The 26,393-nt window shown below is 43.2% G+C and overlaps 1 protein-coding gene across 1 annotated transcript in view; it reads right to left on the bottom strand.

Moving 5' to 3' along the window:
* TRIO (trio Rho guanine nucleotide exchange factor) overlaps positions 1 to 26,393 on the bottom strand; it is a 335,145-nt gene that overhangs the window by 61,650 nt on the left and 247,102 nt on the right. Inside the window, exon 34 of the mRNA XM_063086904.1 lies at positions 16,341 to 16,584. Within this exon, the coding sequence (XP_062942974.1) occupies positions 16,341 to 16,584 (244 nt within the window). The remainder of the gene's footprint in view (positions 1 to 16,340; positions 16,585 to 26,393) is intronic.

Raw genomic sequence — 26,393 nt, 5'->3', positions numbered from 1 at the left:
GAGAAATTAATTACTTTATGTGTAATGTAAGTTCTCTTATAGAGGAAGGGAATGAAGCTTAGAAATGAATAAAATAATCCTGGCTAAAGTCGTATGGGGAATGTCCCCAGCGACTGATCTTTCCAGATTTCAAGTTCACACGTGTGGGAGAGATGAGGCATCGAAGGAGTAGGGTGTAAGGAGAGGAGGAAGCTTTTCTCATCCTTTCCCTTCTTCTATCCATGGAGGTGGGAGACCGCAGAGCATTTAATACGTAATACAGCACTTTATACAGTAAGTAAAGATAAATGACACCATTTAAAGGCCCTACCTTCAAGGGCGACAATCTAATCCACCAGACTGAAAAAGAGCAAACCACAGAAATGGTGAAGGTTGTCAGTGAAGGGATGGCAGAGGAATTGAGGTGACAGGGAAAAGGGAGGAAATCCACACAACTGGTGAAAGCTACCTGGAAATAAAGTTTGGATTCCGAAGCTTATTTCCACCATGGTGGTAGGATCATGTGATGTAAGAGTGAAGAAATTCGGTTCAGGAGAGAAAGACCCAGGACGTATTACCCTCAGCAGACTGTGGGAAGAAAAGCTTGGTGGGAACTGTGGCCGTGAAGGTGGGAAGGAGGAGGTGAGAACAGAGGTGGTGACCTCAGTTAACTGGGAGCAAATTTTAGAAGTGACAATGTAATGTGACCAGAGAGGAAACTGGAAGCTGGTGAGTGGCTTGAGAATGGGTAGAGGTTAAAGATTTGAGTCTTTAACCTCATGCCATTTAATGAGTCCATTTGCAGTGTGACGACATTATCAAGCAAGGAAAGGCAGTCAGGAAATGATGACAATGGTCTGAAATTTAAATGACCAGACTCAGAAAAAGGATGGAATCGTGAGATCAGTTAGACCAGATGGAGTTGAGTTTTGCAAAGAAAACAGACAGACATGACACTGACTAATTGGGGTGGGTTAAAGACAAATGTTTTAGGCACTTGGAAGAATAGGAGATATATCATGTAGAAATTAAAAAGTGGAGTTTGTGAAGAAAAACAAAAAATTCTGTTTTTGGGTATTTTTATATTTTTTTTACATTTTAATTTGATGGCTGGACATATAATTTAAAATGTCCCAAAGAGAACAGACGATCCACTAAGATAGTGCTTTAAGGACACAATGTTTGTTTGTGAGGACCAAAGGCATGGGACACTGGGAAGAAACAAAGGAGTGATATCTGTATTAAGAAGACAGTGTTGAACCTCCAAAATAAGTAATTAAAATCAGTAAGGATGGGGGGAATTATGAGCTGACTTGTCTCTCCAAATTCACATTGTGAAGTCCTAACCCCAGTATCTCAGAATGTGACTGTGTTTGGAGGCAGGTTATTTAGAGGGGTAAATCCAGTTAAAATGATGTCATTAGGGTGGGCTCTAATCCAACAGGACTGGTGTCCTTGTAAAAAGAGAAGATTAGGATACAAACAGAGGGAAGACCATGTGAAGACACAGGGAGAAGACAGCCATCTGCCAGCCACGGTGGGAGGCCTCAGAAAAAAACAAACCCTGATGACATCTTATCTCTTAACTTTTAGCCTCCAGAAAATAAACTTTCCATGAAAAAAAATTTTTTTTCTGTTGTTTAAGCCAGTGTGTTGTTTGTTATACCAGCTCTAGCAAACGTGTGTGTGTGTGTGTGTGTGTGTGTGTCCAAAATGGACTATAAACACAGCAACAAATGAAATTAACTGAAAACAATCACAATGAAGCAGGTGGGTAAGCAAAGAACTAACCTAACTAACTTTGAACAATGGCATCTTGACTGTATACTGTAAAACCAAAGATAACTAGTTGTAAGTTTGTTTCTCACAGGAGTACGGATTAGCAATTCTGAAACTAATATAGTGAGAATAGATGGAAAGACATAATTAGTATAAAAAATATTCAACTTCCAAAGAAGGGGAGAAAAAAGAACTTTTAGAGTAGGGCTGAACAAAGAAGTATATTTTGGACAATGAGATCCAGGTATCTCACTGTCAAAGAAAGAAAGAAGCTACAAATAATGAAAGGAGGAAGGTCAGAATGAGCCCTTTGTTGTTGGATTGCAGTTGGAGGTCTCAGTATGATTTGAATTTACACACAGACACACAGACACATACAGATGGAGGGAAGGACTGACACAGAGACAGGATATAAATAAGAAATTTGTGTATACAGGGGCTGGTTCACACGTCTGCTGAGGGAGCCTGAAGTCATGGCACCACATAGCTGAGAGCACACCCAGCACCCAGATCTTGGTTTCTAAAACCATTCTCCAACAAAAGGAACTAGGAGGGGATCTTGGAGAAATGGCTGATTCCAGAACTGTGGAAGGGAAAACACAAGATGAGTCTGGAGCTTCTTACAATGCTAGCAAGTAAGGAAGTGCTAAAAAAAAAAAAAAAAAAAAAAAAAAAAAAAATGAAGGGAGCATGCCAAAAATACACAGAAGGAGCTCCTAATGGCCAAAGCCAGAACAATTTCAGTGATCAATCCATCAATAAATAATGACAGTACTGGATTAAAACTCATAGAATAAAAATAAATACCATGACTCCAACTGATATAAATAACTGAAGAAGTAAATAAATGAAGCAGAGGGACAGCTCTTCCTTACAGAAAAATTCCAATTGGTAATTCAGGAATAAGGAAAATAGAAAATGCCATTATGCAAACACTACACTAACAGTTGTTGCAGGCAAGAACTACTGATGGATGTCAAAATTAGTGGGTCCAGGCAGGATGAGAAACAACATTTGCATAGTTTAAAAAGAACCCCCCACAAGTTATTTATTAATTATAAATAGAGAAATATTAACCTTACAAAGGGGAAGTACTGCAGACTCCTCTAACCAAGTGATCGAGGTCAACATACCAGCAAGGAGACATATCGGGACCCTCTTGTGCCCCTGATAGGAGACACTGAGAAGGGCATAACAGCTTCAGTGGTATTCTTGCCAAAAGGGCATACGATAAATTTCATTATGAGAAAACATCAGAGGAACTCAAACTGGGGGACATCCTACAACGGAAAGGACCATATGCCTTCAAAAGCATCAAGGTCCTGAAACACAAAAAAGACTGAGAAACTGCCACAGATTGTTGGAAATTAAACATGACATGCATCCTGGATGGGATATGGAGCCAGAAAAGGGACTTGAAAGTAAAATCCGAGACAAGGCCAGGAGTTTAGTTAACGGTGTGGTGTCAGGCTTGGTGTCCTGGTTTTGATCACTGCACCACGGTTATGTGAAATGTTACCACTGGGGGAGCTAGGTACAGGACGCTCAGGAATTCTCCGCACCACTTTTGCAACTTTCCTGTAAGTCCAAAATTATTTCACAATAAAAAATTTTTAAAAAGTCAACTGTTACGTTATTTAAATGCAAATAGCTAAAGAAATTGAGAGTATGAAAAAGCTACCAGAAAAAAGTAGGCAAAATCAGAGATAATCTTTTGTGGAAAAAGAAACATGTTAGGCAAATTAAGGATCTGTATTAAGGGAATCTATGATTTACTGAAAAAAATACACCGAAGGAACACAAAATCATTACTTCTCCACACATTTGTGGCAAAAGCAGGGGCAAAATTACAATAGCCAGCATCATTCTCATGAAAATAAAGGTATTTTTATTTGGTTAGTTGAAAAGAAACTCTAATGGTCATAGTCAAAAAAAAATTCACTTTTCATGTAACCTTCTGTTTTGATAATTACTCCTGGGATATTTAAATTTAGGATTTCGATATCCAAGTGCTTGTTATTAATCTGCCCATAAAAATGTGAGATAGGTCATTTTTGCCAGAGAAGCTCTCATAACCAAAGCAGTAAAAGGGATCAATATACAAATGGTGTTCTTAAAAGGAGGACTCGAAATACATTTAGAGAGTTAAAATTAAGATGAGCCAAAGGACCTCAAGACTTATGAATATAATGCTTTTTGAAGAGAAAACATATATTCATAACTAGGCAGTTGATGTAGAATGAAAAGATCCCCCAAAAGGTCAGATAATATGTGAAACAAAATCATCTAAATTCTGAGATTAGATCTCGAATAACATTAACTATTAGAAATTTATTTCTAATTTCCTCTAAAAAACCAGAGGTGTTTTCTTGACACTTGAACACATTATCTTTAATACTGCTAAATTTTCAGTGTTCTCTCTCCAGGTCAGGCCTGAAGCCCAGTCATTAAAAGTTGCACACAGTCCTGCAGTGGAGGACACGGGCCTTTGAAATGTCACACCGCTTCATGACAGCAGCAGCCCCGGACGGCTTTCCTCTCGCCACCTCGCAGCCCTAGCCTTCCTCCGGTGCATTTCCTTTCTGCACAATATGTCCACAGTGCTGGCCTTGGGCACAGCTGCGCCTGAGGTCGAGGCTCTCAGGCTCTGTGCACAAAGATACTCCTGTTGGGAGGAAGTTTTCTCTGGTCTCTTTACCCCATAGATAACACCTCCTGCTCCAGAGTGAGCGGAATGACGAAACCCCTGCTTCTCAGGGCTCCATTCAGCCACGAGTTCCTGCTGCTTTCTAGCACAGTTGCCCATCCACAAAAGCACCTTTATTGAGGCATTCAAACTCATCATTTGGGTGCCAAAAATTCGATAGGCTCCTTTTCATTGCTTTATTTACTATCTTCCCACAAACTATACGAGTTTCTCTTTAACAAAACAAACATTCAAATACTCCCTTTTTACATTTCACTTTAACTCACTATGTGACATTCTCAGCTTGCATCAGCCCTGTAGATTATTTACAGAATTGCAATATGAGATGGTAACCTCATGAAGTGGGTCCCCTAAAAAAAATAACAAAAACAAGAGCATTCGAAATATTAGAGTGTTATAGCCAACGCTTGACAGCCAATATGTGACTTTGATGTCTCCATTCTGTTAAGCTTCAGAGAGTGAGAAACGTAGATCATAAATTCGCTCAGGAAGGGGACATGGAGAGACTGGACAGGAAGTTTAATTCCCCAGCTCTTTCAAGGAAGAGCCAGGGAGACCAAGCAGCTGATTTTGATTTTGGGAAGAGGGGCAGATAAGGTTATGGAGCAAAAACCTTTCACTCCTGAATGCAAACTGATAAAAAAAAAAAAAAAAAATATTTATTTGTTTGTTCATTTATTTAATTTTGTGATTGGTTCTTCCATTCATTCACTCATATGCCCATGGTGATTAACGGGAGAGGAAGGGTCTGAGAAGTGGCCCAAAGAGAAGAAAAAAAGATTTCCATTAAGATGACTTCTTTGGGCAGTGGAAGGAATTTGGAAAGATCATATCATAATTCACATTACAATGCTGAAAACTGACCCTTTTCACAGAGATTGCAGGAGGGGCCACAGCCATTCAGGAAAGTGGGGACCATAGGGAGGCAAACAGCCTCAAGCGTAGAGAACTTCAGACACCGGCTTCTAGAATGGGCTCTTCCACAGTGATGTCTGGCCTTGGACAAATGAGTTTGTTTCTAGAGGATTCTACTACCCCCTGGCTGCTGCACCAAAGTTTCCTTCCAGCCTGTATGAAGAGCAGTACACTCAGTGGTTAAGAACTTGAGCCCTGAGGTCTGACTGCTGTTTTTAAAATCTCATTTTACATTACCTTCTAAGCTTGGTTAACTTACTTGATTATTCTGTGCTTTCATTTTCTTATCATAAAATGGGGATGAAAATCACATGCACACGCACATACATACACTCACGCTCCTGCCATAGGGGTATCTTGAAGAGAAATGTAGAGAAAAGCAGCACAGTGCCAGGCACGCTGCAACACATCTACATGTTATTACTGTTAATTTTCTAAGCCTCCAACAGCTCCTTTGTTATGGGCTGAACTGTGTCCCCCAAATTCCTGTGTTGAAGTTCTAATCCCCAGTACATCAGAATGTGACTGTATCTGGAGATACAGTCTTTAAAGAGAAGATTAAATTAAAGTGAGGCTCTTAGGGTGGGTCCTAATCCAATCTGACTAGAATCCTTGTAAGAAAAGGAAATGTGGACACACAGACACACCAGAAATGCGCATGAGGAAGGATTATAAGAGGCAGCAAGAGGGTGACCATCTGCAAGACTTTGGAAGAAACTAACCCTGGTGACCCCTTGATTTTGGAATTCTGGTCTCCAGAAGTGTGACAGAATAAATTTCTGGTTTAAGCCACCCAGTCTGTGGAATTTTGTTAAGGCAGTCTAGCGGACAAATATACTCTACTCCCCGCATCTGATAACAATCTACTCCATAATCCAGGACTGAAATGGTCTAGGGATGCAATGGAATATATATGGCTACATTTTTCAACAATTAAAAATAATAAATTCCAGAGCTGCTTTGCAACGCAGCCAAGGCAATGAGCCTGCTTCCTGTCCTCTCAAATGTTTGAAAGGCCCTTCAAATCAAAAACACCCTGGGTCCCCTGTCCTGTGCTTGGCTGGGAAAGTTTTGGGAAAATGGTAACCCCATGAATCGTCAGCAATGTGGAATGACCCCGCTGGTCTGATGTATTCCAGCCACTGGTGGTCAGAACACAATATAATATCTGAGACCCCAGGGCAGCCAACCTTGAATCCACGCAGAACTGCAGGAAGGGGGGCGAGGACCCTCTTCCTAGAAGAGCTGGCTGTGGGGGTGAGGGCGAGCTCAGAGGTTGGCCTTTCACCCCTGGCACTGGCTCCAGCCCTTGACACTCCTCTGTCCCCTCCAAAATTTTTCAATAGTGTCAGTACGAAGGAAGGAAGTTAGATTTGGGAGAGTTTTCTAAACAGTATTTTTCATAACGCATTGTGAAATGTTAGTGGTAAGAAACTGAATCCTTCAGAAAGTACAGAGGCTACACGGAGACTGTAAAGCCACAGACAGCACTGCCCCATGAATGTTACTTCTCACAAGTGAAGACGTGGTTTGAATTTAGAAGCAACTTGGTATGGATGGAAGGCAGGTCAGCAGCACTACAGAAGGTATTTCGTGCACATGCTGATGGAAGAGAAGGCGCTTGTTCTTTGGAAACCATCGTGACTTACTTTTATGTGGAGAACTCCTAACTTGCAGCCCTTTAACTAAATCTATAATAAAAGTGCAAAAATTTCAGTGAAATTTTATTTACATAAATATTTAATTGCACGCTCCTGTACAAGATCTGTGGGGAAAGGTCCATCAAATACCTCACAAACCAGTCACATAGAGACTCACGATTTAATTTAAATGAATGACTTTAAAGTCCTTCATAAGGGGAAATTTTATGAATTTTCCCCTTATGAGCCATTCAAATGGGAAAATTTTTTTTTCTAAGTGAGTAAAATGAAATTAGAGAACTCAAAGAGGTTCAATACAGCTCAAATGTCCAGGCTGTTAACAAAGTTAAAAAACCAAAACAAATGTCATTACATTGCATGTTTTATTGTGATTTTTATTGATGCAGTTAATTTATGATTCAGGTGAGTCTTCTACAAAAGTTGGTTTACCATAAATGCATTTACCCTTTAATCCATCAATTCTACTTCTAGAATTCCATCTTATAGAGACATGTGCACACGAAACAAATGATATACATGCAGACTTATCCGCTGCAGTACTGGTTACAATAGTCAACAGACTGGAAACAACCCAAGTGTCCCTCTTTAGTGCACTAGTTAATGAACTAAGCTACACACACATGAAGTAAGTAGCATGCATCCATTAACAAGAATGGTGTAGGTCTCTATCTACTGGTATGGAGTCAGGTGATAAAAGCCAGGCACAACATATGCTGTCTTTTCTGTAAGAGCCGAGAGGGAGAAATGAATACATATGCATTTGTTTGTATGTGCTTAACAAGACACTGGAAGCATAAATTAGAAATGAATAAAAATGGTTATCCATACGTGGCAAATGAATTGTGGGAATAAGACTTCTCAGTTTATACCTCCTTATGTTTTATTTATGAACCTTGTAAAATATCTAAAAATAATTTGTAAATCTTAAAATTTGATTTTTCTTCTCTTTCTTAGAAAAAACTTCTGGGTATAGGTGGTCTCTGAAGTTGTATGTAACAGTCTGGTGCCTATGTAGGATCTCCTGGGACAGCTGCCACAGCTTCCATCCAATTTGCCCAGAGACTTTCAAGGGTACTGCTTCACAAGCAGCCAGCATTGGGCCGGCCCGTGGTTCACTCGGGAGAGTGTGGTGCTGATAACACCAAGGCCACGGGTTCGGATCCTATATAGGGATGGCCGGTTCGCTCACTGGCTGAGCGTGGTGCTGACAAGCAGCCAGCATCATACAAGGTATTTTCCCCTTTCCTGGCCTTGTCAACTCAGCTATCAGGATCTATAGTCAAACCTATCAAAATTCTGTTTATGGGAAAGTTAACCATAGGAACACAAAAATAATCACAAAATCTCATCCCATGCTTCTCTGAACAGAGAAGGGAGCAGAGAGAAGCCGAGCTATGCTGGGGTGTGTCTGGCACACACTTCTCCACGTGTACCTGGCTGCTGTCTTATCAGGTGCCTCAGAGCCAGGACCTGCTAAATGCTATCAGGAAACAAGCTCAAACCTACCCTGATGGAAATAAACAATTGTTTCTCTCCACGTACAGCATTTATTCATTTTCAAAATACTTAATGAAAACCAGCACACTGAACTTTTAAGCCATCTTGTACCAAGCACATCATCTAATTTTTCATAGCTCCTGTAAATGGTAGAGTGAATGAGTTTAAAAAGGAACCCCCAATTTGTCTAATAAATAAGTCTGATATCTACAAAATATCAGAAATCAGGCAGTTTTTTAAAAAGTCCAGTCTCCAAAGAGCAAGAGGCAGGAGCTGGCCCTGCTCAGCCCACAAGTCACCTGCATGGGGCCACTTCCCTTTTCTCAGGTGAGCTCCTCTGCTGATTCTGCTGCTTTCCCTAAACACTGTGTTCTGGCCATTTAAACCAAGTGTGGGAAGACAGTTTCTCATGCATTGTTTATGACTTTGCTATATATATAATTTTGTGCTGATCTAATATGGATAGTGTCAATACCTGCTCATGGTTTTTTCCTGTCTTAATGAAGTCTTTAATGTAAAGTTGGAACATGAAAATACCTCAAACATGAAGCATTCAACAGACTAATGGCCCACTGTGTGGCTCCATAATTATATGCTGCAAAGAAAACGTTCCTTAATCATAGGTCTCGGATTGATCGTGTAGTCCTGGATGCACAGTGATTGCGAGAGCGACAATGTCTTTGTTTTTAATTCCTCGTGTAACTCCATGTTCCTCAGTTTTTCTTCCCACAGGGTTAACATTAACAGCTGTTCAAACAGAATAAAACTGCTCTCTTCCAAGCTAATTTAAAAAAACAAAACAACAAAAAAATCAACTGTATATAGACCTCCCATTACATATATATTTTTAAGGATATGTGGGCAGATAAGGGTTTGAAATGTCTATGCATTAGTGTGCCTGGGGATGTGTTTTCTGGTAACAGTGGAAATTTGGCACGAAGCAAATGCCTATGTACATCAGAATCACAGTACATTCAACTGAACTTTCTAATTTCACTAAAGGCTTTTTAATGCCCTATATTTTGGGAAAACTTATTAGGTCATTTAAAAATCAGAAGAGGTTTCAATCTTATATGAGGTAGGTTAGATTCATCTTTGGGGAAAATCGTTGCATGATCTGGGAAAGACCACATTTGGGGTGAACAAATTTAAGCCCAGCTGTCTGAAACATACTTGGGGAAATGTGAGAGGCCTCATTTTGGCAGCTCCACATTTGGTCACAGAAACTTCTGGAGAGGTAAAGAAGCACCTCAGTCTCTGCAAAGCTGGGTGGTGGGGATATGGGGAGTTTCTCTGCTCGTGCTTGCTGGTGGCCACATGTGTTTCCTTGTTTGAGCAGCTGCTCCCAGAACATGGAAGCCTAAGAAAGAGAGTCTTGCAGCATAAACTGGCCCCATGTCAGAGCAGGCACCAAAAAGGGACCTGGGCCGGGCTCCCATGGCTCAGCCTGGATCACCATGTGCCCTTTCAGACAAGATAACCCCAACTCTGAGAAAAGACTCATGCTGGATACCTCCATGCTTTTGCCACTACCCAGTTAAGAGCAGAGGACGAGGCCACAGCCCTGTCAGTAGAGGCGAGGCTTCCTCTCCGAGAGGAGGATGTCCCTCTGCCAACCGTACTGGGCTGCTGAAGGCCTGTCGAAGTCCTGGGAACTGGGAAAGCGGTGTGGATGGGGTAAGGCAGTCTTTGTAACTGCTTGCATTCTGAGGAGGGAAACAGCCTTGCTGCATCCTCCATGCTGGGGGTAGCTGGAGTGCAGGAGTGCGGCCTGGGCTTAGCCTTCCTCAGGGTGGACACACTGGTAGCTTTCTGAGTCCTCCCTTCCCTTCTCTGCAAACCTCTGGCAAAGTCCTGCCACCTGGTCTCACCAGTGTGACATAGGGACAAGGGAGCTAAGGGGAGAGATCTGGCCTTCTCCCAAATCTGGGGAGATGGTGTGGTGGGGGACCAGCCAAAGCAGAGCCATGACCTCACAGGGTCTGGACATTCAGACCAGAGGCTACAGAAAGGGGTGAGGCCTGGAAAACAGCCCTGAAGGGAGAACGACAGGGGCTGAAACACACTGTAATTTGGGCCTTCATGGAAACACGGCCTAACTTTATACCCACATAGTGGTTATACCAGCGGTTACCCGTTAGAATCAAATGTGGAGCTCATAAACTCCAGGCACGGGGCCTGGGCTCTTTGGCTCATCCATTCTTTTTAAAAAATTACAAGCGATTCTGAGAAGTAACCCCTGGTATAGACAGTGTGTCCATTTCTCTGAACTCTGAATAATGGCCCCACTGAAAATATCTAATAAAGTATACTTCAAAAAGCTCATGGAAAGGTTCATATTATCTTTTAATTCTATTTCTCCACGGACTTTTTGACATACCCTTGAACACTTAAGAATGGTTAAGATGGTAAATTTTATGTTATGCGTAGTTTACCACAGTTTAAAAAAAATGTGGTGGGCACTGAAGAGAGCCTCATTGGCCATATTTCTGGGTGAACCAGTACGGAGATGGCGGGAGAGGGAATTTGCAAATTTTAGATTTGAAAAAGTAAGACAGTCAAGTGGAGAAGTCAAATATTCAGGTGACAAGAAAACCTTAGGATCTGAGTTTGAAGAGAGGCAAGAAGGTGGCTGGGTTGGACCCAGAGAAAAACCTACATTTCAGGAGTCTCTAATGAAAACATGTCTCTTTATTTTTCACTTGGATTAAAGAAAATGCCCCCATCTTATTGGTGACAATCCTGTACCACTGCATTTATGAAGGACAACCCCGGCGTCTTCTCTTCAGTGACCGCAGCCAGTCTGGTCAAGACTGAGATCTGACCTGGATGGAGCCCATGCTTCCGTAGGTGCTGCAGCTAACTGAAACCATGGACGTTTGTTTTTGGTACTAATTTTATCACAGTAAAATGCAATGTGCTGAGTTAAATCCCCTGAGTTTAGAGGCTCAAGTCACCAGTAAGCAAGACGTTTTATTTCTCAGATTTTGTTCCCTTGGTTTCTCATTCACTGCAAATAAATCATGCTTTTAACTCCTTCAAAATAAAATGCAGGTACTGAACTATACACTACTGAAAGTAGCAGAAACTTTACAATAATGAACAACTTTTACAGAGGTAAAGACTAATTTTTGTAATAAGCGGGTGTTTTCTTCTAGACATTATCATAGCACTAGTCAAAAGACCACCTGCCATCTCATTATTGGTTGGCTTAAGGAAAAGGTGTTATGTTTTGAGTTGGCCTTGTAAGAAATACAAACTTAGAATGTCAGAGCTGGCAAGGACCTCAGAGATCATCCATTTCCACTGTATCTCAAGCTCAGGGTTGCAAAGTCACCAAAGAGATGGAATAAGAATTCAGGTCTCTTGACACGAAGAACATACTCTACAAGTTCAACACCCGCCCCCCCTTCCAAAAGCGTAAACCGCAAATACCATTACTACTGGGAGGTCTTTTCTTAAAGCCCCATTTTAGCAAAAAATAATTCTGTGGGGGCTGAGAGTGACCTTCCAAATTCAACTCATTTCAACATGCCCCTGCACACAGCTGAAGACCCTGGTTGGCGAGCAGCATGTGGACACAGGCTCTGCGGGGGGTGACAGTTTTTCAGAAGCAATGAGCTATGGGCATTGAATGTGAGCAATGAATGTGAGCCTGATGCTGATGGCAGATTCTTGCCTGACCCTCAACAAAGCTAATGGGGTCCAGACGACTCCCACTCTGCACTCTAGATACGCACCCTGCAGAAAGGGGGTGTGCCCACTTGCCCTGGTTAGTGACCCAGATTACTGTGTGTTTTACTGAGTGTTTTCAATTCTGCTCCCACCAGTCTGGGCACCACTGCTGCCCACCCAGGGCCCTTGCGCCGGAGCTGAGCTCTGCAGGACAGCATGTGGCCAGCGTGTGCTGGTGAAATGGAGAAAAGACCAACAGCTTGGACAAGGGCAGCATATGGCCCAGGGGACGTTTGAATGGGCATCGTTAGAAATACAAACATTTCTGACATTCCTGTCAACTCTCTATGACCAAGACTACATCAATCAGTAGATAAAAGTGACAAGTTCTCCCAGTTGAGAGAGTGGCGAGAAAACTCCCTGGGACTTCCTGAGGGGTTAGAGGTGACCACAGCAGGCGGCAGCATGTGGGGGACTCACTGGGGCGCACGCCAGCCTCCAGGCCGAGGCCCAGCCCCAGAGGCACTGAGGCGCAGGCCACACGCACAAATAAGACGGGTCCAGCACGAGGAGTTGCGGAATCCTTATTCTATTTTTAGTACGCCTGGTGTCTGTCTGATTTGTGACTAAGATGCTGGAAGAAAGAAGAATGGCAGCCACAGTGAGACGAGAGGGAACGGTCCGACGGAGGCTGTCTGTCTACACAGGATGCCTGAACAGCAGCCTTCCCAACAAGCTTTCTCCACAAAATGGAAAACGTTTTTCAATGGCATAATGTTCAGTGGAAACTAGTTTCAAACACAAAAATATTTTCTTGAAAAACAAATTGAGTAATTAAATTTCTCGTTCATTTTAACTAAATTGTATTTTTATCCTCTCCCCAAGTCCCCTTAAGGATCTATAGGTAGATAAAAAAAAGCCCGGTCCTCATGAATTCTATGTATTCTCATTGTCCAACAGACATCTAAGTCTAGCCAAGCTTCAAACCCACTATGTGCACTGGGCATCACACAGTCAGTATTGGGCCCTTCCTGGCCAATTTGAATATTTATACTCAGTGCAATCCTGAAAATAGCTTATCATTCACAAGCAAAAATATATACATTTGACCTTACTAGGTGATGTTGTTTTTTTTTACATTTGAAACTTATGGAAATTAATAGAAATTTAAGTTGTTGGACCAGGGAGTTGTGAAAAAATGACTGAGATTCTAAGAGCAAGAAAATTTTGGAACTAAGGATTAATGCATGGGCCCCCTCCTCCTGCCTAGAGGGAGTCACTTAAATAAACTATCTCAAGAGATTAATATAATAGCAAGTGATGAGAGACAAACAAGTAAGGACAATTCCTTAACATTCATGAGTTTGGAAATGTGGGAGAGGCCAGGCAACGTGCATATCAGATGTTGCCAGGAGGCCCGCACCAGCTGAAACAGCACTCGCATCAAGTTTTGTGACAGGAGGGGCCACACTTAACTTGCTCACCGTTGCATCTTTCCTGCTCAGTTTGTTCTCACAATGAAAAGGGGCTCAGTGTGAACTACTGGATGCGCGGGTACACATGGCTGGGATGACCCACAGCCAGCACACACCAGTACGTCCACAACTGCCAGGGCAGGCGCCCTGTCCCACTTGAGAGCAGGGCTGGGGTTGGGATGGGCTGAGCGAGGCAAAGCAGGTCTCCTGCTTCCAAAGGCAGCAGAGGCTTCTTGCCCCTGGAGTGTCTGTGTCTTTTCCTAGACTCCATTCCTAAGCCCTCATCCCTTGTTGCCTGACCTTTTGACGAGGGCCTCTGGTCTCCTACACAGACACCCTGGTCAGTGCTGCCTGATTCCTGGATTAGAACACGGACAGGAGTCTCTGTCAGGGGCCGATCAGAGTCCAATGGCAGGTTTTCCAGCCCCAATCTACTGTCCTCTCGCTGCCCAAGTCTTAACACTTGGGCAAGGGAACAACTCATGTCAACAGTTTCTTTGCCTTACAGAAAAAAAAAAAAAATAAAATAAAATAATAATAAAGACAGAAGGGAGGAATGGATGTGGTTCCGAGCCCTGAGCCCCTGACTGCTGTTAGTTCACAGCAGGTCTTGCCCATCAAAGAAACACCTTCCTGGTAAAGACAGAGAAGTAGAGAGCTTGTGAGGGGCAGGGAGCGACTTTTCAGGTGCTAGAATATCAGAGAGAAAAACAAAAAGGTACTACAACTCAAAAACAAGCAAAATCCCAACCACCATCAGTTTTCAGGACAAAGTCAAGTGTGATAAATACCTACTTGACTAGCCTGCAATTGTGAACACCAGGATGTAAGGAACACGCCACAGGAAAGAAATATACAAAAAGAAATCTTTTGGAACAAATGTTATTTGTAGCATGCTCAAGTTCACTGGGGGTCCTCTGGAGGATAGATTAATTTGAGAAAAAAGAGTTGTACTTTATTTTCAACTCAAACTCAAAGTCTTAAATGTATTGCACAACTTTACAAACCCTCTGGTAATAGGCTAATGGACAGCACACATAGATCTCTGTTTGAACTCGGGTGCCACATCAGGGCAAGGTCCAACGCTGCCCTAAACACACAGACAACTTCATCAGAAATAAAAGCCTAATTCTTTCTGCTTCTTACTGAGGAGACAATAAGTTCATTTTTAGGCCCTGAGGGATCTGGAACAGGGTTGGGCCTATAATTAACAAGGTGAGCTAATCAGCAGCTATATCCTGTGTAGCTTCCTTTAGCTCAATGGAATGACTCACCCCTCACCACCCAGAGCATGGCCTCCAGGATGTGTCAGGATGAACGTAAAGAGGGCATATACAGTAAATGAAAGAAGCAACTGGAATGTACCAAAATTAATAGGGAAGAAACAGAATATGACATAGTATGGTGATGTGCTCTCAGGAAGGGAAAGCAAACTGCACACCCTCAGATATGGAAGCACTGGCATTTGCCAGGATTGCAGGAAATGAAGACTGTGATATGGCACGGTTTAAAGCATATAAACCCTACCCATTCTGGGCTTTTCTAGAAGGTACAGACCACTGTTTCTTACAAGAGCTTAAAGCCTCAACTTAGCTTTTCACTAAGATGAAACATTAAACCAGCACTCTCTAACAGAAGTATAATATAAGCTGCACATGTAATTTACAATTTTCTAGTAGCTATATTTTAAAAAGTAAAAAGAAATAGGTAATTAATTTTAATAACACATTTTATTTAATCCACTCTATGAAATATATTTAGCATTTCAACATGTAATGACTATAAAAATACTACATTCTTTTCTTACACTAAAAGACGCAGTATGTACTTTACACCTACAGGACATCTCCACCCAGACTAGCTGAGTTTCAAGTGCTCCACAGCCACACTTGCCTAGTGGTATCACGGGGGACGTTCAGGATAAAGATGCTGATATTTTCCAGAGGAACCTGTTATTGAGCCATCTAGATACACACATAAAAGCAGTCCTGCTCCAGTTACCTTTATCTAAAGGAGTCACCTAAGAGTGCCAAATGCCCTGTTATTTCAGTGTTAAAGCACTTCCTCTGAAAGTTGCAGAGCACCAGCACTGAGCTGCACAACCCGGCCCCAACCTCTCGGGGCCCAGCTCCACGCAGGCAGCCTGTGGAGTTTGGGACATCCTAGATGCCTTAGTTTCCATAGCAGTAAAAACAGGGTGTTTAACCTCTCAGGGCCTCAGTGTTTGATTTTCTAGGATTTAACACTAACAGACAATGCACAAAGTGAAAACCTGGTTAAGCAGATGTCGAACACGGTCCCACCTCTCCCCACACGAACCAGCCTCACTGGAGAACAGAACCTTCTCTTTCTCCTCCATTCATGAACGACATTGGTCCCTGGAACAGCCCCTTCTTTTCCTCTAAACTGAGGTCGTGTCTTATTATACCACCCTGGGAAATAAAGAGATCCTTTCCTATTTCTGAGTAGGTAAAACCCTCACTTTTACTTCAGCTCCTGATGAATAAGAAAAGCCCAGAGACAGGGATAACAAACTGAAGGCAAGATTGACAAGGGGGATCATATATATTAAAAGGCAACAATGAGGTGAAGACACAGGCTCCAGGGTCACTTCCAGCAGACCGTTGCCACCCACGCCCTCCTGCTCCCTACCTTTGTGGTTGAAGATGCCCTCCATCTCCATGCTACTTCTGGAGTGGGCAATGCATAGGGAGCCACAGGGGACCAGGCCTTCTGCCGCAGGGGACCGGTCAGTGGTTCGCACCAGACACCAATCAGGCTTGTCATGCGGTCGCTCCAAAACCTCCACAGTCTGGCCACGGCGGATGGTCAGCTCGTTGCTGTTGCAAGCTGTGAAGTCGTGGATCACCACCGTCAGCTCGCAGCCACCAGAGAGCTGGGGAGTGACACAGGAAGAGTGGACAGTCAGCAAGCGCCAGCCGCTGGGCCCTCCCAGCTGCGCTGTGAGCTTGGCCAGGAACTCTACCTCCCGTCTGCAGGTGTGTCACAAGCATCACCAGCCGCCTGGCCAGGGCTCTGGGGCTGTGCCATGCCTTCACCTCCCTTTGGAACACACAGATAGTTTTGTGCTTTTTCACTTTCAAAGCATGATTACGATTTTCTGTTTTCATTGTCAGAATCGGATGCACTTTTTCGTATGAACTTCTGAATCTTTTTGTACCTGAGACTCTCCTCAAAAAGTACTATATTCTCATTTTTTTTTTAACTTATGGCAAACTAATAAAACCCACTAAAGGCTACTTGGGGGATTACTGTGAAATACGGTGATAAAATGGGAACAAGTTCTGTTCCAAATTTCCATTCTGTCTTGGTTTTTTCTATACTTTGCAGTGTGTGGCTCTTTCACACATCACTTGCATCAGAAGAGAGGAAGCCCCGCGAGTGGGCATGAGATGACAGGGCAGCAGCCAGTCACCCTGGAGCCCAGGTCACAACACACCTTTCCCTGTGCAGAGTCCCCGCACAGCTCCCTCCTGTTCCGCCAAGACTCTCCATGATGTGCCACTCCCGAGCCTCTGCCATCTGACCTCAGCCTCCTTCCAGGATCTCCTCCCACACCACGCTCCAACATGCCGTGCCACACGTGCTCCCAACACCGGCTTGTTCCCCACACACCACACATATCCTGGCCTTCCCACATCCGCTTGCACCTTCCTTCACATGAAACTTGTTTCCCTCCTTCTCTCCTTTCACTAACCTCACACCCATTTTCTGCCTATTGAAACTCGACTAATTCTTAGGTCCTTCAAAGCACATCCATGGACTCCATAAAGACACACGCTCCATGGTCTCTGTAAAACAGGTGCTTGGCCTTCTCATTACTGTTCGCCTTATATGGCCTGTGCCCTGGAGTGTCTTCCCCGTAGACTGTGAGCCCCTTGGGGACAGGGCTCAGATACTCACTAACGTCTCTGCTACCTAAGGATCTTGTGACCAGCTCCCCATCTCTGGACTGTCCCCAGGTTCCATCTCTGTTTCCCCACTGTCCCCCTGTGTTGGCTCTTCCACCATGCTCTCCCAAGCCACGTGTCCCCGTTGTGGGCTCTCCAACCACACCCTCCCAAGCCATGTGTCCCAGCCAGCAGACCCATGATTCCAACTCCTGCTGGGCAATGTGGCCTGTCTCCCTATCCCTCCAAGGTAGGGGTCCAGGACATGATATGTGAGGCCCCCCACCTCCCAATCGGCTTCTCTTCTGGTGTTGCCTTTTGGGAAACTATCACCAAGTCTCCCAGGCCAAAAAAATTTCACTTCCTGCCCCCCTCCCTCAGTTCCCCCCCCAAGCCCCACTGTCAAGTAGACATTGGGGTGGCTTTCTCATCACTGCCTTCCTCTGCGACCCACGCCAATCGCTTCATTCCCATTTCTGCAATGGCCCACCTGATGAACTCCAAGCTCTCCTTCCATCTTAACACCGCTGTCGGGGTGACCTTTTCAAAACACGAATTCTCTGATTCAAACAGGCCTTCCTCCTATTCAAAAACCTTAGGCACAAATTTCTTAGCAGAGCACTCTAGGTCTCTACAGTTGGGTCCCCACTGTTTTCCCAGGCTCACAGGCTTTACAGCCAGAAGTGCCCATCCCCACTTCTAAGATGAATCCTGCCTGTACGTGGCCCATGCAATCGATCCCTTTTGCTTAGAGCCCCACTTCCCCAGTTTATCTGTTCTAAGCTCCCCATCAAATCCCTAGAAGTCTCTCCCCACCTACCGTCCTCAGCATGTTGTTTCTCAACAAATCACACTTCAATTCTGAAAGGAGCCGTGTTGAGGGTTATGTGTGTGTGCCCACCCTCATCACCAGAAAGCAGGCTTGTCTCCCTCTTCTGTGAGTGCTCCATGCCCAACCGTGAAGGCAGACATGTACCCAGTGCCAACAATGGCAGGTACACGGCTCGTACAAACCTGCTGAACAGCAGAGTTCCTCCTACAGGCTGCCCTGCATGTGCTTTGTACCCAGCAAGTAGTCAAACATTTGCTGAGGTGAAAATGATAAAATATGTCTAAAATGATAAAATATGCTCTAAAAATGAAGGCACTGCATTTGAAAAACTGAAACAAAACATGGTTTTTCCTCTGTGATGTCAGGAACTGTGCCTGTTCAATCTGCAGTATGCCCAGTCTTTCACTGTCACCTGAGGGCACTGGGACAGACGAACCAGAAGGGTAGAAGAGAGTGCCCCTGGGTTGCAGCAGTTTAGGGACAAAGTCGACTGTGGTGAGCGGGAGGGAGCCGTCTTGGAAGAGTGGGAGGAAGGAATGGCCTGGCTGGGAAACAGCCTCGTTCCAGAAAGTTCCCTGGGCACAGATCCACACCAGGAGCACTGGGAATCCTGCATCCTGAGCCATGCTGTGGGGCCGCCCAGCTGTGCTGAGACTGTCCGCAGGCCCTCAGTCCTGCTTTGTGCTGTCGATTACCTCCTGTTCTAAGGGTCTACCTCTTAAGAGAATAGTCTTAAGAGAAAGTTTACAGATGTAGAGTAAGAAAGACATGTCCACTAGATGACCACAAAGAGAGAAACATAACAAAACTCTTCCACAAGGAAGCACAAATGTTGACAAGACGAATCATCTTTGTAAGGCCACAGAGAAAATCTTCACAAATGTTTAACCTCCTCCTAAATGTCATACACGTCTCTGTGAACAATCAAAGACGCTGATGTTAGAAAGTCAAAGGCCCAGCCTGGAAAAGTTTTCCTCGTAGGACCCACGTTATGGAAGTGGTGAGTCCCTGTAACAAAGGGGAGGGACGCTTCCTGTTGCAGGGAAAACAGGACCAGTCCCCAGGCCTGACAGGGTCCAGCCCACCACGGCCCCTGCGGACCTGCCCACTGCTTCACCCGCAACCCACCGGCTTTCCTGACATTCCTCTGCAGCCCGCTCTGGCCCTGAGAAGAACCCTGCCTCTGCGCCAGCCCCTCGCCTGCTCCGCTCCCCGGGGTCTTATTAATCTCTCAGACGCTGGGGGGAGGGTGGGAAGAGGAGAGAGGGGCTGCCTGGGAAGGAGAATCAGCCAGACTTTATTTCTGGCACTGGTTTTTTTAGCCCCTTACAGAGTAATCAAAAATGATTAGAAACATCTGTGTACTCGATAGAGCCTAAGAAATAAAAATCAAGCCTGCTCTGACCAAGAATCATACACTAAGTTAAAATTCCTTTTTAAAGGCCTTGAGAACTTAGGAAAATCCAGTACCAGAATAATATTTCAAACAGTGTTAAAATTATCATTTAAAAAAACCCCTTAACTCCTAATCAATCAATTGGCTTTTCCCATAAGAAAAGATAAGAACCATATCATTAAGGAAAAGATTAAATGCATGTTTTCTAGCCCAGAGAAGTGTGTGGATTTCTGTCTCAATGTTCACATTTGAATATTTTAAACTTTCTGCTGCAAAACATCTCTTTTGTAGAAAAAAACCATGATTGCTAATAAAAAAACCCAACACTTCTTTGTTTATAAAAGATTTGTAATAACTATGTTGAGGAAGCAATGCAAACCATTACTTCCTCTGAAGAAGAATTAAATGCCTGAATAGAAACAGCTCAGCTAAAATACTGCACATCATTAAGTATGGTGGAGGTTGCACTCCCTTCCAGTGAAGTTTCTACCCCCAGCGACCCAATTTCATTGTATGTTCAAAGAGTTACCATTTCATTTATCTAGTTTAAAAATTCACTTTTCTTTTCCAATCATATTTTTTGAAAGTTTTTGTAATAACTTTTTCATTTTTGTATATTTTATGGGCTGCGTACCACATGCATTTAGTTTAGGATTATAATCTATGAAAATCTCAATTTCTATGACTCACATATTAACACTTCTGAAATTCATATCAGAAGTGAGATTTAAAAAATGTTTTCAGCTTTTCACCTCTGAAAAATTAACGTGTTGACTAATAAGCATGACAATAAAATGGCCCTAATTGGACCACAGGCCATGGACACCACCAGTGATCTGCCTCCTTCCAAGACCACACCATGTCCCTCCAAAGGGGATACCAGGGGAACGCCAATGACCCAGACACATGGACAATTAGCAAAATCAAACCAGGGTCCCTTTGCCTGAATTCTCCCCAGAATGACTGAAAAATAAACAACTTGCTGTGCTTTACCCAAAAGAATGAAGTTCTCATCTCCGGTCACAGGCGTGTAAATCTGTAATAATCGCCACACAGAACAGAATTTTATTTTTTATGATTTCCGAAGAAAACGTGTCCTATCATTGCCTTTCCTGAACCCAGTTGATGAAGGCAACTAGGACAGACCCATCGCTGGAATTTCTCACACCGTGAACTTGGTCATGGCCCTCCCTTGCTCCTCAGGGCAGCCCCAACCCTGGTGTAGAATAATGAGGCCGTTTTATGTTACAGGAACGGAGAGTTCTTGATAGACAGCAGCAGACACCTGGTTTGAATTACCACGCTCGAGATGCGTTCTGGGGCAAGTCCCACCCAGGGCATGGTGGATGCTGCAGTGCTGCCTGCAAACGATTCTGCCTCAAGCACCAAGGTCTACTGTGTTAAAGATCGACTGCAGGTGGGTATCTGGTCATTTTCTGACAGCAATTCAAAAAGAAAGGGGGAATGTGGTCTAATAAGAGGCATTTTGCCCTAAAGAACAAAAAGTATCCACTCCTGTGAATAGTCACATCCTACAGCCTGCTATATAGTTCAGTCATTCAGAAACCTCACAAAAGGGCCTTGTGGTTTCATGGAGGTTTCACAGAGAGCAGACCAAAAAATGATTACTTGGTTAAAAAGGATTACAGAGTACAGCTCCATTACTGGCAATAGTTACAAAAAAAGGCAACCATGGGCAGCCAGAACAATCCCCCAAATAAATGCTATTATGCCCCAGGTTCTCACCCGCCCAGGCATCTCTGCTGGGCAACTTCATGGAAGCTGGGGTGTATCAGCAGCCAAACAACAGGCCCCCCAGACTCACACCAACTCAGAAGCTGGTTTATAGAAGGCCAAGTTCAAAGGAGAAGCTTTCACTAAAACCTACTCCTTTAAAAGTATAAAAGAGGACAACTGTGGTAGGCTCTCACACACTGGGGGTACAAAAAGAAAGGTGTGAGAACTTAAAAATAGTTAAGATGGTAAATTTTATATTGTGTTTTTTACTACAATACAAAAAAGGCAAAAAAAATCTATGAAAAAAACCTTTTCAAAAATCAACAGTCTTTTTAATCCAGAAAAGAATTAGTGAGTGCAGTATTCGGGGATGTTAATTCCTCTAACTCTTTACTGACATGATCAATCGCACATTGGTTTCCTGCCATGAAAATAAATCTTAGAAGGCCTCCTTGAGTGTGTTATATACCTGAATTGCAATGGAATATTAGATACAAAAAGGTTGAATTTAAAAGATACAACTAAAAGGCAAATTTTAAATGCACAAGGTTGGGTAGATTGGAGGGAGGACAGCTCCCATGTATCAGGCTCCGAGGTCCGCAGAAGCTGCCCTGAACCAATGTTATTTCCCTTCACTTTCACTAATAGCATGAGAGGCCAGAATGCGCTGAACAGGCGCTGCAGGCCGTATGGCAGAGCGCTGGCGAGAAGCTTTGTTGGCTGTGCGGTGGAAAACGGGACGCTCCTTCTTGCTGGGAAGAAGCGGACAGTTGATTCACCTGCCTTGCTTTTATGGCATTCCCTAGGATCTGGGAAGCAAGCAGGTCCTCAGGACAATTAAACCCTATGAAACCTGTCTGCTGCATTTCCTGAGTGACCAAAGCAGTCTTTTATTCAGAAAACTTAATTTAAAATGCCTCTTTTCAGCTTTTAACGGAGAGATGCCAAACTGAAAAACTAACTGTAACCAGCTAACCATTAACTGGCTAATATTAACCAGCTAACAGGCACCTCACCAGGTAGGAGGGGCAAGGAAAATAAACCACCTGTCTCAACTCTGAATCAAAACTGTATCATCATCTTCAGTAGTAGCTTTGATCATGTGAATGTAAAAATTTTACATTAAAAAGCACTGCTCCACTATTTTTATCAACACTTTTGTTACATTTCTAACCAGTCTTTATCGTTTTTTTTTAAAAGAACTGTCTTTTCTTAGAACTGAGGTTTTCTACTTTAGCTTTGGGAGATTTTGTTTTTCTGACTGGGTAACTAAAGTTATCAAAGACTACATTCATTTTGTGGTTGTATGAGAGTACTTAAAAAACTTATTTGAAAAATACTACAAAAACCCAGTCACTTGGAAAACAAAGACTAGTAAAAAAAAGGAAACAACCTGCAGAGCCCATCCCCTCAGGGCTTGCCACGGGAGCAGGGGGTTTTGTCTCCTTGTTCATGCTTGTGCCCTAAGCACCTACCTGGGGATGGCACACAGTGGGTGATCAATAGACATCTGTGAATGGACGGACCAACCTTGTGGATACTGAGGTCACTGCATCTGCATGTGACCACAATGCAGCTAATTCGGCAGGATGAAAGATGAATAGCTGGAAAAATACTTAAATGAGTCTCCGTATTCTGCAATAACTGTGCCCGTTCAGTACATAGTCAGTGTTTGCTGTTGAGCCACCAAAATGCAAATGGTCAGGCACTAAAGCCGAGAACATTCTTAGGATGGCTGCCAGCTCCTAGGGAGCACAATTCACTTCTAAATCCACAGCGACCATGAATGCCCAGATGGAGGAGAGTGAGGCCAATATAGACTGTGACCTGCAACAGCAGCAGCGGAGGTCAGCAGCCCAGCAGCGAGGGCGGAGGAGGAAGCCACTTTTATCATGAAGACACGGAAACAGCTAATATTTATCTGGTGATCAGTACATACTGGGCACTGTACTAAGTACATTACACATCTTCAATGCTCACAACCCTATGAGGTGAGTAGTAATATTAATCCCAATTACAGAGGAGGAAACTGAGGCACAGAGGTTAAGTAACTTGCCCAAGATCACCAGCTGCTAAGGCTCAGGGGCCAGAGGTCTGCAGGTAAGTGTGTCCTCCTTCTAAACCATCTGCTCTTTGACATGTTATACACTCTACGTTACTGCTACATATACTCCAAGCAGAGAAAGATCAAATGAGGTCTGGAGTGCTCTGTTTGAGGAGATTAAACCCATGCACCTTCCTGCAGAAAGGCTTCTGACCTCAATGACTCTATTTTGTGCCCACGTGGAGGCAAACCTACAGGAGGTCCTGGGAAACTCAGCGCTCTAAACAGGTGAGGAGATACTCAGCCTCCTCTGTGAGCAGCTTTAGGAGGAAGAGGAGCACGGCCCAGGGTTCCCCTCACTGCCTGCAGAGTGCCTTCTGCACCAGGTGCCAAGGGACAGTGTGGAAGAAGGCAGCACATCCTCAGAAGGCTGAACGCGAACAGTGTTAAAGAGATACGTTTCCTTTCTCAAGACAGCAAATTAAGCCATATTTTAAGATGTATTGGCACTAACTAGCTTGCATGCTGCCTCAACTCTGCAATTTATATAAGTCCAACCAAGTTCCTCTAGTGTAGAATGTTACTTGACAGAAAAAGCTGATTGACCTTTTAAACTACATAGAATCAAAGGCGTAGTCAACAAAAGCAAAAAATAGACAAAATGGGATTACATCAAACTAAAAAGCTTCTGCACAGCAAAGGAAACAATCAACAAACTGCAGAGACAATGTATAGAATGGGAGAAGGTGTTTGCAAACTATGCATCTGAAAAGGAGCGATATATAGAATACAGGGTATTCATACTATCTTTCAATTCTATTTTTCCACGAACTTTTTGAAGTATATAAAAAACTAAAACCACTCACCAGTAAAACACCAAATAATTGGACTAAAAAATGGGCCAAAGACCTGAATGGACATTTCTTGAAAGAGGAATAATGGGTACAAAACTATGTTTTCTACCAGTATATGCATGTATTGAAACAACACTCTGTCCCCAACAAAAATTGATTTAAAAAAAGACATCCAAATGGCAAAATGAAAAAATGTATATGAAAAAGTGCTCAGCATCACAAATTATCAGGGAAAAGCAAATTAAAGCCACATTGAGATACCATCTCACTTCAGTTAGACTGGCTAGTATCAAAAAGACAGAAAACAACAAATGCTGGTGAGGATGTAGAGAAAAGGGAACTCTTGTATATTGTTGGTGGGACTGTAAATTAGTACAGCCATTATGGAAAACAGTATGGAGGCTCCTCAAAAAACAAAACATAGCATAACCTCATGATCCAGCAATTAAGCTACCAGGTATATATCCAAAGGAAATGAAGTCAATATATCAAAATGATACCTGCACTCCTATGTTCACTGCAGCACTATTCACAATAGGCACGGGATGGAATCAACCTAAATGTCCATCAACAGATGAATGGATAAAAAACTGTGGTATCCATACAATGGAATACTATTCAGCTATAAAACAGAACGAAATCCTGTCATTTGCAGCAACATGGAGGGAACTGGAGACAATTATGTTAAGTGAAGCCAGGTGCAGGAAGACAAATACTGCATGATCTCACTCATGCGAAAACTAAAAAAAACCAGTTCTCATAGAAGTAGAGAGTAGAATGGTGGTTACCAGATGCCTGGGCAGGGGGAGAAGTTGGTCAACAGAAACAAAGTTACAGCTGGATATGAAGAATAAGTTCTGGTGTTCTAGGGTAATTGTAGCTAATAATATTGTAGTGTATATTTCAAAAATAGCCAGAAAACAGGATCTTGAACATTACACCATAAAGAAATGATAAATGTTTAGATGACAGATGTGCCAACTACCTGATGGGATCACTATACAATATTTGCATGTATGGAAACAATATATTATACCCCATAAACATGTACAACTAGAAAGAATTTTTTTAAGTGTAACTGAAACCACTCACTTTTTAAAATATTTAGATTCATATATTCGTGTTATAAGCTTGGGGGGGTTCATGTGAAGCACTGGTCTCAACTGAATTTTTCACTCATTAAAAATAAGAACTGCATTGCCTTAGATCCCAAAGACAGCTCACAACCTGCTGGCTTGGGCCAGCTTTTCCACAGGATACCTCACCTTGCTGTGGCAATTTTTCCATAGTGGCCTCAAGATGCTTTGTTTTGTACATTACAGTTTGGTTCCCACACTTTCTATTTTCTTCATAATATAAACTTTAGTTAAATGATATAAATCACAGACTAATAAGGCAGAGAGTGGGGAAAAAGTTTTTAAAAATGCTTCTTTAATATCCAAATTCAGTTCTAGTGTGAAATAATAAGGTCTAGAAAATGACAGATGGTTACGCCCACATTCCCGGTCTGGCTTTAGATTTGCTGCTGGGCGGCTGAGCAACCCTGGCTCTCCTTAATGCCCCGAGGGCTGGTTCAGCCCTCTCCTCCCTACCTCAGGGAGATGTGCTCAGGACAGATCAGATAAGAATCTGGAAAGCATCTGATTTCTTTGGAACCCAAATTATATTTTCATAAGATCATTTTTATCAGCCTAAGCGCCATGAATATCAGCAAGAATTGGTGCTGAATTCACTTCTGGAACAAAGAAATGGCATGTTTCACAACTGATGTTTTCAAAGAAGGAAATGTGCTCGTGGGGCCTGTGGCTGTGTCTGCCTAGGTCTCTGTTCACAGTGCTCCCTAGGAAGAGGGGGTTTCCGAAGCCCTTCCCTTCACAGACTCTTTCCCAAGCCTTGTGTGCCTCATCAGAGAATTACTAACAGCTCTGGCA

Source organism: Cynocephalus volans, chromosome 2, assembly GCF_027409185.1.
Source record: "Cynocephalus volans isolate mCynVol1 chromosome 2, mCynVol1.pri, whole genome shotgun sequence".
Classification (NCBI taxonomy): domain Eukaryota; kingdom Metazoa; phylum Chordata; class Mammalia; order Dermoptera; family Cynocephalidae; genus Cynocephalus; species Cynocephalus volans.
Note: the sequence above shows the minus strand (reverse complement) of the source record. Positions and strands in the feature narration are given on the sequence as shown.